A 15,649-nucleotide genomic window follows, 5' to 3' on the forward strand; every position below is an offset into this window, starting at 1 on the left:
AAACATAAAACACTCATGTATATACATTAAACTTTTCATGTTAAAATGTGATAACTTATTTTTAAACATAAAACATTTCATGTGAAAATGTGATAACTCTCTATTGTTAGTTTTATTGTTAAACATTAAAACATGAAACATTTTACATTATAATGTGAAATTGATCCATTCTTTCTCCAGAATTGCAGATAGGATTCTGTAGAAAATAGGCCTTTTTGGGGATTAAGCTATTGGTTAATAAACAGCTTTCAAGCAGTGATGGAAGTGAATGACATTAGTTTATGTAAACAACTCCAATAAGTGCAAGAAGTTGTGCTGATTGCAAACACTCTTTCTGTGTAAGGGTAATAGTGTTATCACACCATCTGATATGTAACCACAACAATACTGTAAGACGAATGGCTGTATGTTGCAATCACAAAAGAATAACAATGGAAGACGGACTGGTTGGTCAGGGGTTGATCCCACAGATACATATTGACTCAAAATATAAGTAGAAACTAGGGCTGTGACGCCCCGCCCAGGTCACACTGTGTGATGAAAACTCACAATTTGAGTAAGTTTTAATCTCCACTCACCAATTTGAAGTTAATCCAATTAAAACTCTGGGAGGAGTTCGTTAAAAACAGCCAAAATGGCCGACTTTGTACACGAAAGTTCGAATTACTCCACAATACGTACATTTTCACCAGGCCTGGTGCGCCCACAAAGTTTGGTGATTTATTTTGAGTATGTTGAAGCTGTCAAAAAATTCTATGAATTTTCCTGAATAATCAAACAAAAAGCAATGTCCGTGCTCGGGCCCTAATGAACCAAATGAAGAACACTTAACATGATGAAGAGCAGTACAGTCTCCAGATTTAAATCCCATCAGGCTCCACTGGACAGAGGTTGAGAGCAAAGCAGACTACAAGTGCAACACAATCCTGGAGTTGTGTTGTATTGGATTTACATTGTAAAAATTGACGTGTTGAGTTGTTGGATGAGTACGAATTTTGATTAAGTTTAGTTCAACTAGAAAATTCAAATTATTTACTTGTTGCGGACTTTACATTTCAGACAATCAAATCGTGTAACTTTAAACAACAGCTTTGGCTTGTACTTAATTGGAACTTAAAACTTAACTGTTTTACGAGACTAGCTATGAAACAAGGGTGAAAAAAAGGCAGGTAAAAAAAAAATGACAATGACAATGGACAGACTAAAAGATCAAATAAATGTAAAAGTGTGGAGAAACAAGAGAAGCCAACTTTCTGTTATGCTCAGGTTTCCCCTAGACTGGGATATACAATTTTTACTGATTTTAGTTTTATTGTTGTGGATAAAAACATGGCTTCATCAGAGACTATGGCTCTGTGCCACTATTTAAAACTCACAGCAGTCTCACAGCTCCTGTAAATTGCATTTATCTAATGAAACAAAGGAATCTTAAATATTAATTCCATTCTTGAATACATTTTTGAAAAGATCTTTTGTCAGAATTGTGATTTCATGAGTGATACATAATTGCTGTGTGGTTTCCCAAACGTTGTTGCGTTTCTTCTTTCCTTGGATGCCCCCTAGTGTCAGAAAAACTCAACACGTCACTGAGGCCTTCAGCAGGGGACCTATCCATTCAAAACTGAAATAAAGTCAATGGAAAGAGTCAATTAGAAAATCAAAACAAATAGAAAAGATTTTTCAGCGTTAACTGTCATCCTTAGCATTTGCTTTGGTGTCAGCTTCATTGAGAAAGTCCTGGTCCGGGTAGATTAGGAAGCCAGTGAAGGTGCTGTCTGTCCAGAAAGGGTCAAAGAAGAGTCCGTTCTGTCCCGAGTAGAAGATCTGCAGCCAGACCTGGTCTCCCTGCTGCAGGTGGAGCACCGTAGAGCCAGATGCCACATCGTGGTTTCCTGTGTTTGCATCAAAAGTCTTGATTTTGTACTTTCCATTGTGCACCAGCCCGATGGCCAGGTGTTTATTTGCCAAAGTGATATCATAAGTGAAATAATAGACTCCAGGGATAATGCAGACAAATTTCCCACTGCTGACGTTGTAGTGATTTCCTTCATTCAGCAGGATCCGGCTGAAGCGGATGGGCATTCGTTCTTTGGGGTAGCTCTTTGTCATGGCCACGGAGAAGGCTGAGCGGGCCGCTCTATTACAGTTGCAGCCGCCAGGGGCCCCTTCCTGGCCCACATCACCCACCACTCCCTTTGGTCCCTGTTTTCCAGCCAACCCTGGAGTTCCACGAAGCCCCTTCAGCCCCCGGGGTCCGGCCTTGCCGATAAAACCTTCACGGCCTTTTACGCCAGGTTTCCCTGGGTTCCCAGTCCTTCCTGCATCCCCTGACAATCGTGACAAAATTATGACAAATCAAAGTTAGTCACATGTATCGAAAAGTCAAAACTGCTCATCAGTCAAGCTGTGTCTCATGACAGGAACAGGTTGCTTCCTGTGTCATTAAAGTGGACCTGATTGTCATTGTAAAATCATGATTTTATGTTCGGAAACCAACAAAAACAAATTTTCAGCCCTAGATTATGGAAATTGGGGCTTTGATGGGGTGTGTCATAAAGAAGAGATATTCTTCCAGATTAAAGAGAATAAAATAACTGATTCAAACATTATGATAAAAAAGAGTTTTCAGATAACTACCTCCATCTCCCTTTTCTCCCTTTTCCCCATCCTTCCCATCTGGCCCGTCCTTCCCCGGCGGCCCCATGGGTCCCATGGCCCCTGGGGATCCATGGGCTCCTGGGTTCCCTGCAGGCCCCACTGGACCTGGCAGACTGCAAACCAGCTGGGAGGAGTGGATGGTGATGTTGCGACCTTTCTTGGATGAGGAATTTGTTGACTGGGGGATGACAACTGACAGCAAACAGAGCAACACACTCATCTGGAGCATGTTGGAAACTGTTGAGTCACGACAGGAAAAGGGAAAGTCATTGTTTATAATAAGAGATTTGATTTGGGTGAGTGTGCAGGTCACAATCAGATAAGATAAATGTGAAACATGAACCATGCATATAATCCACAGCTGTAATCCAGTGCACTAACAGTAACAGTTATCTTAATCGTCTTTTCATGCAACGACTGCATGCTTACAAAGCTAATTGATATGGTCATCACGCAGGGGTTAAAAAAGGCAAAGAATGCAGTATGTTATAGAACAGGGATCACACATGACATTAAAAACATGCGGATAACAACTCACCAGTTTTGAAATGATGTCCCAATCACTATCCAAGTCCTTTCTCTGCATGTGAGAACTTTCTACATGACTTTCCAGTGTCGGGTGAGATAAGTCTCTAAGAGAAGAACTGAAGAGAAATGTGCAGTCACAGTGCACAACATCCGCCCTGTTTAAGCAAGTACACTGCCAGAACATTTTTTCACCATGATGTCATTGTATTCATGTCGGTGCGACTGTTTTGCACAGATCATACAATGGGGAAATAAATGTTACATATCGGATATTAAGAAAAAGGTGAATAGAGCTACAGGTTTTCTTGTATATGATAATAAAGTTAAGTTTCATCTTTTTCAGTTTTTTATAATAATATAACCAGAGGTGTGTTAATCTTACAAGTGCACATTTAACAGCACAATACAGTGGTCTGCAGCAGTGTATGAAATGTGTTTGTGTTTATCTCAGGGATGCAGAGCCAAGAGCAGAGAGACATAAAAATGTTCCAGCTGTAGGGTGAGGCAGTGCCCTGAGTTCACAGTGTGAACAGAAATGACATGAGCTCTTCTCGTGTTGCAGGTTTCCATAAGACGATATTGGCAAATAAGCATCTAACACTAACTCTCTTTCATGACACAATGTAGTCAAATATATTTTATTTATGAAAATGCATTAATCCCATGGGGAGAGTTTAGGAGAGTCAACAGGGAGGGGAGGTGGTGACTTTGCAAGGAAGGATGCCATGGGATCATCTGAACGGCCGCGCTTCATGCGGAAGGCCTCTAGCTCCTCCTCGGTGGGCGCCTTCACTTCCTGCAGGCTGGAGTACGGCCTCTTCCTCTCATCTATCTGCATTATTGCATCTATGTGCTTTCTGTGTTTGTCCTCTGCTTCGAGGGCCTGGCAGAGATAGATGTTGGAGGTCAGTTGCAATATGAGCCAAAACCAGAGATAAACAAAGATGAACACAGATTTTACCTTCTTCAACTTCTCCTTCTTCTCCTCTTCGTCGTCTGAATCACTTTGTTTACACCGTCCATATTGTTTAATGTGTGAAGATGACTGAATGAAATCAATCAATCTCTCAATGTTTCTGCTGCTATCCCAAATATTAGAATATGTCCATCAATAACACACAAACTGTATATAACACAATAAGATGAAAAAACTAATATATATATATATATATATATATATATATACATTTCAAAACATAAAAACACATTGATTATGAGATGTCTGATTCCATAATTTGATCGATCAATGCAGAGTCTGATATGCATCCACATTGACCCCTAATTTGTGGTACATGATGAAACCCAGATTTCGTCCTAAGCCCTTGTCAAACAACATAAACATGTGAGATTCCTCTCTCACAAAGTGCTCGGGCCTTTAGTTACAAGCCCGATGGTTTAAAACAGAAGATGATATCAGGTATTCACTTTCTTCAAGACGCTATCCCGCTGTCCCTCCTTAAAGTCCTTTTTTTTTATCTTTAGTGGAATTATCCACTACAGGCCCATGTGTTCTGTCATTGATTAACACCTGTCTTCTCTCTGGTAGTGTCCCATACTGTTGTACAGCCCTTGAGATCTTTGAGATCATCCATCGTCCTGACTAAGCGTCAGGCCCCTCCCTTTATACCGTCAACATCATTCATCAGGATTTGCATGCGAGTTGGACTCTTTGGACTCTTTGGACACTTTGGTGTGGAGCGCACTGTAGCCTGGATGCAGACCTGAAACTTCTGGTACCGAATGAGAGGGGCATTGCTGTCTGGTGAAACACCTGTACCAGCTGCGTATCCCAAGCCCTGTAAGACACCACAAGCTCCCATAGTCCTTAAGACCAAGGTAAATTTGTTCACCACGACCAGCTAAAGCCCTATCGCTGTCTTAACCTCTTGGACAACACAGAGCCAACAGAACAGGCTCGGAGCTAGACACACAATGGAGGTGTCACCCCCAGTCTTGGACATGGATCCTGAACACCCTATCCTGGGTCTATCTCATGTGTTCTCTAACACTGATGCAGAGGAAGCCTCGAGCTGCACCTCATCAGTAGTGGACATCCTTGTAGCTGCTGCATCCTTCCCCTCCACTTCCCCTCATCTGGTTGCTGTCCCTCCTGGGGCCCCTCAGGATAGTGGTGCGGCAGAGCAACGTCATCAGAGCAATCATTCCCAAAGGCCGAGCCACCAGCGAAGAATACCTGCCTAGTATGGTGAGTCGGTGGCAGTGTTGTGCATGAACGAACGCAAAAGAACGCGTTCATTGAACACGTTCACCTTTATGAGAACGATGAACTGAACTGAACTCAATGACAAATAATGAATTTGAACGGTGAACACGTTCATATTGTAGCGTCCTCGTGTACAGACGACAGGAAACTTCTCTCTTTATGTGTAACTTTATTAAAGTCCAGCGAACACGAAACACTTCTTATTCGTTACTCCGACACTCCTATCATCCACCACTGTATTCTTCACTCCCCTTCCTCATTCACCCTTGATATGGCAACTCATCAGCCGATGAGAGCCTGCCATCCCACAAAACCCTCCAGCCATTGGCCTAGAACTGTCACGTGCCCCACCCCTACCTGTTCACTAACGCTTTGGACATTTCAATACTTTCTCCTCAGGAGAGACGCTGTCTAAATCAAATGCTTTCACCATGTCGTTGCTCAGTGCCCGTAAAATGTCCGCGATGTAGCCTGACCTAAACCAACTAACTCGACTTCGCACTACGTTACCCATCACTCATTGCACACATATGCAGACCAATCAAGCAACGTTTTCCAAGTGTTTTCTTCTCTGACCAGTGTCTCGGCTCCGAACCGTAGTTGGGAGCTCAGGTCACTGGTCAGGGCCGGCCCTGGCAATGTTGGCGCCCTGGCAATGTATCTAATTCTTAAAATTGATAGGATATCACTTATTAATTGCAAAATATCTTACACTATGTAAATTTAACTTAATTAAATTTTTTTCTACGCAATAGGCTTCTGCGCAGATGTGCGCAGTAGACGTCTGCGCACCATGTGCGCAGTGGGCTTCTGCGCAGCATGTGCGCAATGGGCTTCTGCGCAGGATGTGTGCGCGCATTTTTTTTTTTTTTTTTAATTTTAATTTTTAATTTAATTTTTTTATATTTAATTTTCTATATTTTTTTTTATATTTAATTTTTCATCATCATTTCTCCGCGCTGGTTCAGGGGTAAATGATGCTGGTCTTCACAGGAGATTATGTCTTGTGTGTGTGGCCGCGGAGCTTCTCGGTTCTTCCCGGCACTACGCTGCCGGTGCGAACAGCCCAAGTATTTAACATGGGTGAGGAAAAGAAGCGGACCGCCTTTTCCGTGAATAAGGAGGAGGAGATGTTTCTTTACTTGGAATCGGCCACTCTATATCTTGGATATACAGCAGGAGCAACACTGGCATCACCTCCAGTTGGTCCGTCAATTCCCGTTATACACACACTTTTAGCGTCTTTACTCTATGGTCTTTACCCACAATGCCCAGGTGCACTACGTCACACACTACAAACTTTCCTTAAAGGGGCAGGCCATACGGCAACGCAACAGCGCTCGGTCTTATGGCAAGAGAAAGCAGAGAGGGATTTTACACACTGTCTGATAAAGATTCCGACAGTAAAGGCAAGGGGTAGTGATGGATAAGGTTTTCTTTAACAAGTTGAGTCTTTCATTCTCACTTTCCACCTTAAAACTATGACATGAACTGAACTATGAACTAGTTCAGAATTTAAATGGTGAACTATGAACGTGAACTATTCATGTTTATTTGTTTGAACTGAAACTTGAACTAGTTCATGAGAGGTGTGAACTTGCACAACACTGGTGGGTGGCTCGCTGAGTTCAGCAGTTCATGGAGAGTTTCCAGGGTTTAAAAGACCATCTTCAGGTTCGATAAGTGAGGTCAAGAGTTTTGTATTGTTTGCTTCTTTTCGAGCTAATGGTTAATTTGTATGTTCATTTATTTAAAAAAAACCTGAGTAGTAGTGGTTAATTATCACAAGCCTTGTAACCAAAAGCTGTACTTGTGATATTTTTTGTTCTGAGTATTATAGAGAAGTTTAGTTAGAATGTTTCTGATCGTCAATTAAGAGCTCAAGATATGTCAGAGCCTGTACAATGGGGGCTATAAAGGCCTTCTTAGGGTTTGTTATGCTCCACTATAATATGCACACACTTAGGAAAGAACAGATTTTTACATGATTGTATTTGCAGTGAGAAGCTACACTTTTTGCTATTGCCCCACTTGCAATGGACTTGAAATCTGCTGGTTATACTTAATCTTCTCAAGTGGGCTGAATGCAAATAAGGATATATATACCTGTATTTAAAAGACAAATGTTAATGAATGTTACTGTGCTGGACTGGAATTGTGTAATAATTGCCATCCAGAGTGGGGCAGGTGTTATAAAAGTAGCGTGGCTCCTTTAAGAGAGGGCCAGTGCATTATTGTTTTTTAAGACAGTGAGTGGTGAAGCTAGAGAGAGAGACAGTACGCTTATTTCCACCACTTCATATATATTTCTTGAAAATACAGAATATTTATCTTTAAGTATTATAGAAGGAAGATTTGGAAATATATTAGGGCAGAGACAGCAGCAAAAATATTAACATATTAAAGATCAGTGATTCTCCAAAAGCTTGGAAACGATATTAAATGATAATATTTACAGTGGTGTTGATATGTGTGCATTGTCCCAGGAAAACAATAACTCTCTTTCATGACACAATGTAGTCAAATATATTTTATTTATAAAAATGCATTAATACCATGGGGAGAGTCAGCAGGGAGGGGAGGTGGTTACTTGTCAAGGAAGGATGCCATGGGATCATCCACCCGGCCGCGCTTCATGCGGAAGGCCTCCAGCTCCTCCTCGGTGGGCGCCTTCACTTCCTGCAGGCTGGAGTACGGCCTCTTCCTCTCATCTATCTGCATTATCGCATCTATGTGCTTTCTGTGTTTGTCCTCTGCTTCGAGGGCCTGGCAGAGAGAAAGATGTTGGAGGTCAGTCGCAGAAACGAGCCAAAACCAGAGCTACACAAAGATGAACCCAGTTTTTTACCTTCTTCAACTTCTCCTTCTTCTTCTCTTCGTCGTCCGAATCGCTCTTGTCAGAGCCGCGCTTCTTGTTCTTTTTGCTCTTCTTTTTCTTCTTTTTCTCTTTCATCAACTTATCACGATGCATCTGGTGAGTGAAAACAATAACATTATAACAAGTAGGGGTGCAACAACACATTATTCAAACCAAGGAATTTCCGGTACGGGCCTTTCCGAAAGACATTTGCATCGAGTCCACGTGCTGAACTTGTGTGTGTGTGTCTGTGTGTGTGTGTCTGTGGCTCTCAAATTCCAACCGACAACTTTAGCGAAGGACCGGATGTGCTGTCAGCTCGTGGTCATATCGACCACAGAGAAACACGAGTGTGAAAACCCTCCCTCATCATTTGAATCCACTCTGTGGTAACACTTCAGTGTCGCAGTCAACTGTAATGACGACGGACTAAGACAAGTGGATCGTATAAAAGCCGACATTGCGCAACGGCAATCGGACATGTAGCTGGAAGCACATGGAACATGCCGATTCGTTTGAAACCTTTATAAACTTCTGTCCCTAGCCTGAGAGGGTTCTCCACAGTGGAGACACCCTAGTACCAGCAGGGCATCAATCCCTCTCTGCAAACTATGTGGACAAGTTCATTTTGGTTAAGAAAAAAAATATAATACATATATATGCAGGGCTACAAGCTCAAAAATCTATCGTCATCACGATATCAACATGTGCGAAACACCATTTGTCACAAAATATTGCGGTAAATGGTGTTTCATGCGCCATGCATTCACGCTCTAGATGATAATTGAAAGATATCCGATCATTGATGGGGTTTTTCTGTCCATGAATCATTGTCTGAAGAAGAGAATAGAGAGGGCTCCGCAAATAAACTCTACTGTGGAAACTTCTAGTGATTACGTTTGTCCCAAGATAAAGTCAACACTATGAGCAGTTGATTATACATAATAGTTGTGTAGCTAATTTATGATTCCAGAACTTGAGGGAAAAGTAACAGCGCTCAGACACAGAGAATCTGCTGCTGTGTGTGCGTCTCTCTCTCACTCACTCACGGTCCAAACATGTATGAAAACACCAAAAATTAGCACTGTAAGTGGACATAATGGAGCTGTGCATGGCTCCCAGGTGTCTGCCTCAGACTTGGTGGCGCTGTCTGTGGTCTCTGCGTCAACAGCCCGGGTCTGTTTATTTTGATTTATCGCAAATCATATCGTCATCCCAATATTCAACTTAATTGCATGTTTTATATAACGGTTCAGTTTAAGAACATTTAATTTCTACATGCTGCACCTTAATGGATATTTATTTCCCCCCATTTTTATATATTTATGAGTGTATTTATTTTGGTATTTTACTTTTGTAATATTTACTAAGCTAAGGAAGACACAGCCATAGTTAACCAGGGTTGAAAAAAAGAATTACAAAATTTGTTTAATGTTTTATTTCCCTGGTTGCTAATGTATCGCAAACGTACAGAACCATGACCTCAAAACCGAGGTACAAGTCGAACAGTGATTTGTGTGTACTGTTACACAAGGAGATCTATGTTTACAGTGGGCCAAACAAATATGAATCATCATTGACTTGTGCAAATAGATATCTTCTCAGCATCACTTACCTCCAGCAGAGTCTTGGGCTGTTCTTCCTCCTGTGGTTCAGTGAGATCCTCTTCAAATGGAACACAGTCTGTATTGTTCTTTAATTTTTGTAAAAAAAAACAGTTTAAGTTACAAAACCATCAGATACAGTGGGTATGAAACATAGACATTAAAAAAATATTGCTTACCACAGTAATTCCAGTCTCTCCTGTGCAGTAACTTTGTTTGACCATGGAGTGACAACACTTGTAGCCCCAGTAGCCGTCCTTCCAGTAAGAGCCCCAAATACACTAAACAAAGACAAGATCTTCTTTAGAATACACTTTGAATAAGATTTGTGGAAAATCAGCAAAGGCCTTAGTGCATTCTGTCGCTCTTACCATGTGGTTGTTGATTAGCACGTCCTCCTCGTACTTGGAGCGGACGACAGCCTTCTCTAATCCTTTCAGTACAGCGCCGTGACGAGAGTACTCCACGTAGTCCTCTGTCTGGGCCAACAGCAGCTCCCGTGGTGGAGCGTCCAAGTGTTCTTGACCTCCATACTGATCGTCACAAACAAAAGCACAAACACAATTAAGTCATCAGCCAGTATAAATACTTATAGGTCTCTACACACCCTTTTGGGCCTAAATAAATGTACTGAAATCTTTAATCTTTAACAGTAGTACTAGATCACATCAGATAAATGGATCCAAACTTTTCTTTTGATATTTAAAAGATTATTTACTATTCTATTTTTGAGGACTACAAGTGTGATGTGTGGCAAGAACATAAACATTTGCTTATGCCCGAGCCTGTTAAGACGGAGTACAAAGCCTGTTTGGACTTTGTTTCCACCGTCTATATTGTTTAATGTGTGATGATGACTGAATTAAATCATTCAATCCTGATTTAATGTCCTTCAATAACACCCAGACGTATTTAGCTATAGTAAGGCCCATTTTCAAGGGAAATAAGAGGGGGGGAAATGTAATATCCGCTGTGCATTTCAAAACATAAAAACACATTGATGAGATGTCTGATTCGATAATTTGATCCATCAATGCAAAGTGTATGGGCCTTGAGTTACCAGTCCGATAGTTTAAAACAGAAGATGATATCAGGTATTCACCTTCTCCAAGATGCTATCCCGCTGTTGCTCCTTAAAGTCCTCCTTTTTGTCTTTGAAGGACAGATGGAGAAGCTCCAGCTTGGTGGGGTCGGCCTGCAGATGAACCTCCGATCCTCTCTCGTAGGCCTCCCAGGCAAACACTGTCACAAGGTATTGACAATCACTATGGGGTACATGTTGCATTTCTACACGTTTATGGTTAACTGTAAAATATAAAAACCTTTGTCACAAGGGTTTGATAACCAATATTTGAGGAATCATTGCCAATTTCGGAAATATATATTTCAGCCAATATATCAATATTTTTTATCTCACTTATTGAATCTGCATCAGCCCCCAAAAACCATATCAGTCAGAGTCTGAATTAAATACTTGTAATTCTTCTTGTTATGTCAGTGGTAAAGAGAGTGGAGATGGAGAAGAGATGAAGTGGCTGCTAGGTATCTTAGTGACTTACATTGCGTTTGAGCCATGGTGATTGTGGCCCCACTGTAGCGAGCAAAGTTGTCTCCAGCATACCCCACCCTGTCAGACACAGCAGGAAATGTTAACAATGTGAGCCAATGAGAAATTGTGATTTGTGAATATGGGCTATACATATTAAAATGGTATTGATTGATTGATCAGGAAATATAGTGTAAGTAACTTACTCATCAGGGTTCATGCCAGTGTTGGAGTATGGGTTCTCTCTCATAGCTCGAGTCTTTGGATCATAGTAGGCTGAGTTTGGATCCAGATTCCTCAGATACTGTGAGAGACAGACACGAGTTCAGAATATGAACCAATAACGTTCCCTTGACACTCAATTAAACTTACAGCTTTAAATGTGGACATTACAAAGAGACCAAAGGTCTTGTGTATATATGTACAATCGTGTGACTCTTACTTTAGCTGTGTCTTCTCTGATACGCAGATTTCTGACAGTAATTCTTCTTTTGGAGTCAAAGTTCTGACCAGGCATGTCAATGTCATCTGCATATTTATCTTCATCCTCATCCTCGCTGTCATGTTCCCACTCCTGCAGAAAAGGGATTAAAATAGTTTTATGTTAGTTTTCTAGGCAAGAGACTGCATTTACCTCTTTTCAATATAATCCAGTCCGACTACAATCTGGGCAAAACTTACAGTTTGGTCCAGTTTTCCAGACGCCAACTCGTCCTGAAGTTTCTGTGCCTTCAGAGTCCTTTTGGCCTGAAAGACAAAGACAAACTCAGATTCATGAAGAAGTTGACAAATAAACAACACCACCAAAATATGTCTTGAACCCTACTGTGCCATCACACCTGATTTATGTTAGAGTGCCTGTAACTGAGCACCGTTCTGACGGGAGTTTTCCCACCGTTAATGTGGGATTTGTGGTTGACAGATATCAATTTTATTGATTCATATACACCAATAAAATGTTCAGTTTAACAGTTGCTTTGTCTACCTTGTTCGAACCCGGCTCTAATTTGAATGTTTCAAAACTAGAGCATGCTTGAAGGTTGGCAGAGACTTACTGTGTTCTCAAAAAAAATCTAAGAAACACAAGCTCCACAGTTAAACCAGATTATATTAACCACTGGTCTGCTCACCAGGTCTACTTTGGCGTACTCTTCCACAATACGATGGTGGTCCTCTGGGTCGTAACCGTTCCAGCGATCCCTCTTCCCATCGTAGTCCAAGTCTAGCAGGACCTGAGAGTGTTCATCTGGAGCTATTCCTGAGCCTGTGAACCTCGCCCCGACTTTTCTGGGACGCTGACAAGACAAAAATTAAGGTATAACATTGTACAATTGTACTACATAAAAAAGTGAGAGTCTGTGCTGGAAGATAGAAAGATGAAAATTGCTTTGGTTCTTTTACCTCCAAGCAGTCTTTCTTTTTATGCGTCACAGCACCACAGTTTTCACAAGCTCCTTTACGAAATTTAGTGGTCACAGCCTTCTGTGTGGAGACATACAATGAAGCTATAACTTTACAGTTAAATTGATGAAGCCACTAGAAAGCTAATCATGTTGATCACTCACCTCCTGCACTCCTCTTTTATACCACTCTCCGATGCTTGAGTATGGCACCTCTTCTTCTTCCTGTGGTCTCTGATGCTTTAAAGTGGGCCGTTTAGACGGGTCGATGTACCATGGCACTGAAGAAATGTACTGTGGGATGTGAGGGTTAATGTCCCTGGAGAGATGAAGCAGCACAAGTGGTCCACATTACTGAACAGTAGCTTAATAGTAACAATTGGATGAAATTCAGGAGTAAAACATAACTATTACGAATCCAAACCATGAAGTCATCACACAGAGTTATATATAGACATGTCCCGATCGCAACACCAGTTTAGGAATCTAGGAAACGATCCAAATTAATTAAGCTGCTTAAGGCCATTTTTTTTTATTTATGCATATCTTAGATTAATTTATTTGTGTTAATTTACAGCCATGACTGTCAAACTATACAATAATAAAGGTTCCATGTTATATTCTCTGTAAGCGTTAGTTTCACAAATGATCATCACATCTATTCAGGGTCAGTAGGATGTTGATGTTAAAATACTATATATAAGTGCCTATTTTTGTAAATACACAGGTATAGATACTCATCCCGGTTAAAACGCAAAAGTCCAGAAATCTAAATCAATAATTGGAAAGGAAGATGATTCTGAATGCCTCTAGTTTTACAATAATTTCTGCTGCACTTCAGGAGCGTTTAAAGTCTGTGGGATTTACACCACGTTGATGTAATAAGAAAAGGTAAGGACAGTTGAAATCTGAAGGATACTACAGTGGCCAACAGAGCTCTACCCACTGCAAATTAATACTTGCAAATAGAAAAAAACTCATCAGTTTGACGACACCACTTCAAATCACAACTGACGAGTAGCAGACTTTAATTACTTCACAAAGCATTGACCTAAAGCCAGGTTCAACACTTTTTAGGTCCCCTGGAAACATTTCCTGTGTGTTTTTTTTTAGCAATTTGCAGCTTGTCTCTTGTTTTCTTAATTTGCAGTGCGTTAAGCTCTCTCTGCCACCGTGGGATACCATTGTTTACAGTTTCTGAATATTTACGTCATCTTACAACACCAGAGTTGGTGTATCAAATGATTTCAGGTAAAGTTACTTTGAAGGAGGAACTCAAGCTTCTGTGATACCTTTGAGTTTGTTTAGTTTGATGGAATTGCTGACACAGATGTATTCAAGTATAACCTGGGTGCTGACATGAATGCTTTATAACTGCTGCATAAAACCCCTACAGTTAGGGAGGCTCTAATGAAAGATGCGTTTCTTCAGGTTAAGTGTAGGATCTGGTGTTTAAGGGTGCTTGGAAACATTTTAATGCTCAGATGTGACGCATGTAGGAACTCAGCATTTCTCTTTCTGTCCGGACAGTGGACACACACTTACTTTCCCTCCTCGTCCACCTCAGCTGGAGCGTTTCCCAGCTTCCTCTGCTCCTCCAGCTCCTTCTTCTTCCTCCAGTCCTCCCTGGTCATCTTCTTGGGCTCATCCAGCCCCAGGATGCCCTCCGAGGTGGCGCTGGGCAGCTCGGTGGTGCCGAGCAGCTCGGTCATGCCTGAACCTGCCACAACAAATACAAACATAGTCACATGATCAACACAGACGAGTAACACAAGCGATCATCAGAAACATAATTGATCCGGGGAATAGTCATTCTCCCATCCTCTTACTCATGTTCACCCAGCATCATTTGCATTGTGTTCACATTCATAGAAGCTAAAACAGAAGCTTTGGCTGTTAGCTTTAAGCTAACCTAGCTGTTGACTTGTTATATATTACAGTATTCAACAGCTTCTTACCTTAGTTAAGATCCACAACAGATGTAACAAATATCAAACGTTGATTTCCACTTGTAAATGTGAAGCTTTCCCCGTAGCTTTAACAATCTCGTCCCTTGAGCTTTGACTAACGCAACACCTTCGCCATTTTAGACCAGACCACAACTACGTCACTTCCTTTCCTGTGGTGTCGAAGGCACGACTGTAGGACACAGCGACATCTAGAGGACGCAGTTGTTCGCACCATTCCCCTCGCAGCACAACACTGACACTGAGTGTGTTATCTTCCAGCTTTGGCACATGAAACATGATTTTAATAACCGCAGTCTATCGCTGCGTTGATAGCCTGCGGTTAAAGTCAAAGATGAATTAAAAAGAGATTCAATTATCAGGTGTCCAATTCAAAAAGCACCGCAAAGTAGAGGAGGAGAAGAAAGAACAATACAGAGGTAAGAGTCACCCCGATTGTGGACATCATTAATGTTTATTTGTGTCGACATGACATGATATGATATACTATGATATCAGTACAGGACTCCTTTTATATTTTTTATTATATATTTTTATGGTTTTTTATAGTAAACAATTTTTTCTGCCTGTGTGTGCATCAGCATACTGTCCAAAAGTTCTTGGGGATTTGTGTATGTTGGGGGGCGCCAAATTGTAAATCTCGCCCAGGGCGCCTACATTGCTCACTTGAGCAAATAAACACTTATCACTAGTTATCAGGCCCTGATCAGCACATTAAATAACTTTGATTCGCTCCAGAGTTTGAGGCTACATTTAAAAATCATGAAAAATGACTCTTCAACATGTGCTCAGTAAAACACAAGACATGACGCTCACAGTCAGGACTCGGTGTTAAGGTGAATGGGGCGACCATGACCAGACACCA

General features: G+C 41.3%; 2 protein-coding genes across 2 annotated transcripts; both read right to left on the bottom strand.

Annotated features, from left to right (window-relative positions):
• Positions 1 to 93: 93 nt before the first annotated feature.
• c1qtnf2 (C1q and TNF related 2) lies at positions 94 to 3,277 on the bottom strand. The gene is made up of 3 exons (XM_062393175.1): positions 3,197 to 3,277; positions 2,638 to 2,895; positions 94 to 2,327 (listed from the first exon to the last, which is right to left on the bottom strand). The coding sequence occupies exons 2-3, from the start codon at positions 2,885 to 2,887 to the stop codon at positions 1,687 to 1,689; spliced, it is 891 nt and encodes a 296-aa protein (XP_062249159.1). The 5' UTR covers positions 2,888 to 2,895; positions 3,197 to 3,277; the 3' UTR covers positions 94 to 1,686.
• A 4,648-nt stretch (positions 3,278 to 7,925) lies between these two features.
• On the bottom strand, positions 7,926 to 14,933 carry slu7 (SLU7 homolog, splicing factor). The gene is made up of 15 exons (XM_062394175.1): positions 14,776 to 14,933; positions 14,363 to 14,537; positions 12,983 to 13,136; positions 12,819 to 12,899; positions 12,548 to 12,712; positions 12,099 to 12,164; positions 11,860 to 11,991; positions 11,624 to 11,721; positions 11,431 to 11,498; positions 10,974 to 11,113; positions 10,243 to 10,404; positions 10,051 to 10,152; positions 9,883 to 9,960; positions 8,259 to 8,381; positions 7,926 to 8,176 (listed from the first exon to the last, which is right to left on the bottom strand). The coding sequence occupies exons 2-15, from the start codon at positions 14,527 to 14,529 to the stop codon at positions 7,997 to 7,999; spliced, it is 1,716 nt and encodes a 571-aa protein (XP_062250159.1). The 5' UTR covers positions 14,530 to 14,537; positions 14,776 to 14,933; the 3' UTR covers positions 7,926 to 7,996.
• Between the last annotated feature and the right edge of the window lie 716 nt (positions 14,934 to 15,649).

This window comes from Platichthys flesus, chromosome 8, assembly GCF_949316205.1.
Source record: "Platichthys flesus chromosome 8, fPlaFle2.1, whole genome shotgun sequence".
Lineage (NCBI taxonomy): Eukaryota > Metazoa > Chordata > Actinopteri > Pleuronectiformes > Pleuronectidae > Platichthys > Platichthys flesus.

What these genes read in the sequence shown, in the direction of transcription:
- slu7 (XM_062394175.1), bottom strand. Translation starts at nt 14,529, where the DNA reads ATGACCGAGCTGCTCGGCACCACCGAGCTGCCCAGCGCCACCTCGGAG. An exon ending in GAGGTGGACGAGGAGGGAAA is followed by an intron (nt 13,137 to 14,362) that starts GTAAGTGTGTGT and finishes TCATCTCTCCAG; the next exon opens with GGACATTAACCCTCACATCC. An exon ending in CACCATGGCTCAAACGCAAT is followed by an intron (nt 11,114 to 11,430) that starts GTAAGTCACTAA and finishes ACCTTGTGACAG; the next exon opens with TGTTTGCCTGGGAGGCCTAC.
- c1qtnf2 (XM_062393175.1), bottom strand. Translation starts at nt 2,887, where the DNA reads ATGCTCCAGATGAGTGTGTTGCTCTGTTTGCTGTCAGTTGTCATCCCC. An exon ending in GGGAGAAAAGGGAGATGGAG is followed by an intron (nt 2,328 to 2,637) that starts GTAGTTATCTGA and finishes CACGATTGTCAG; the next exon opens with GGGATGCAGGAAGGACTGGG.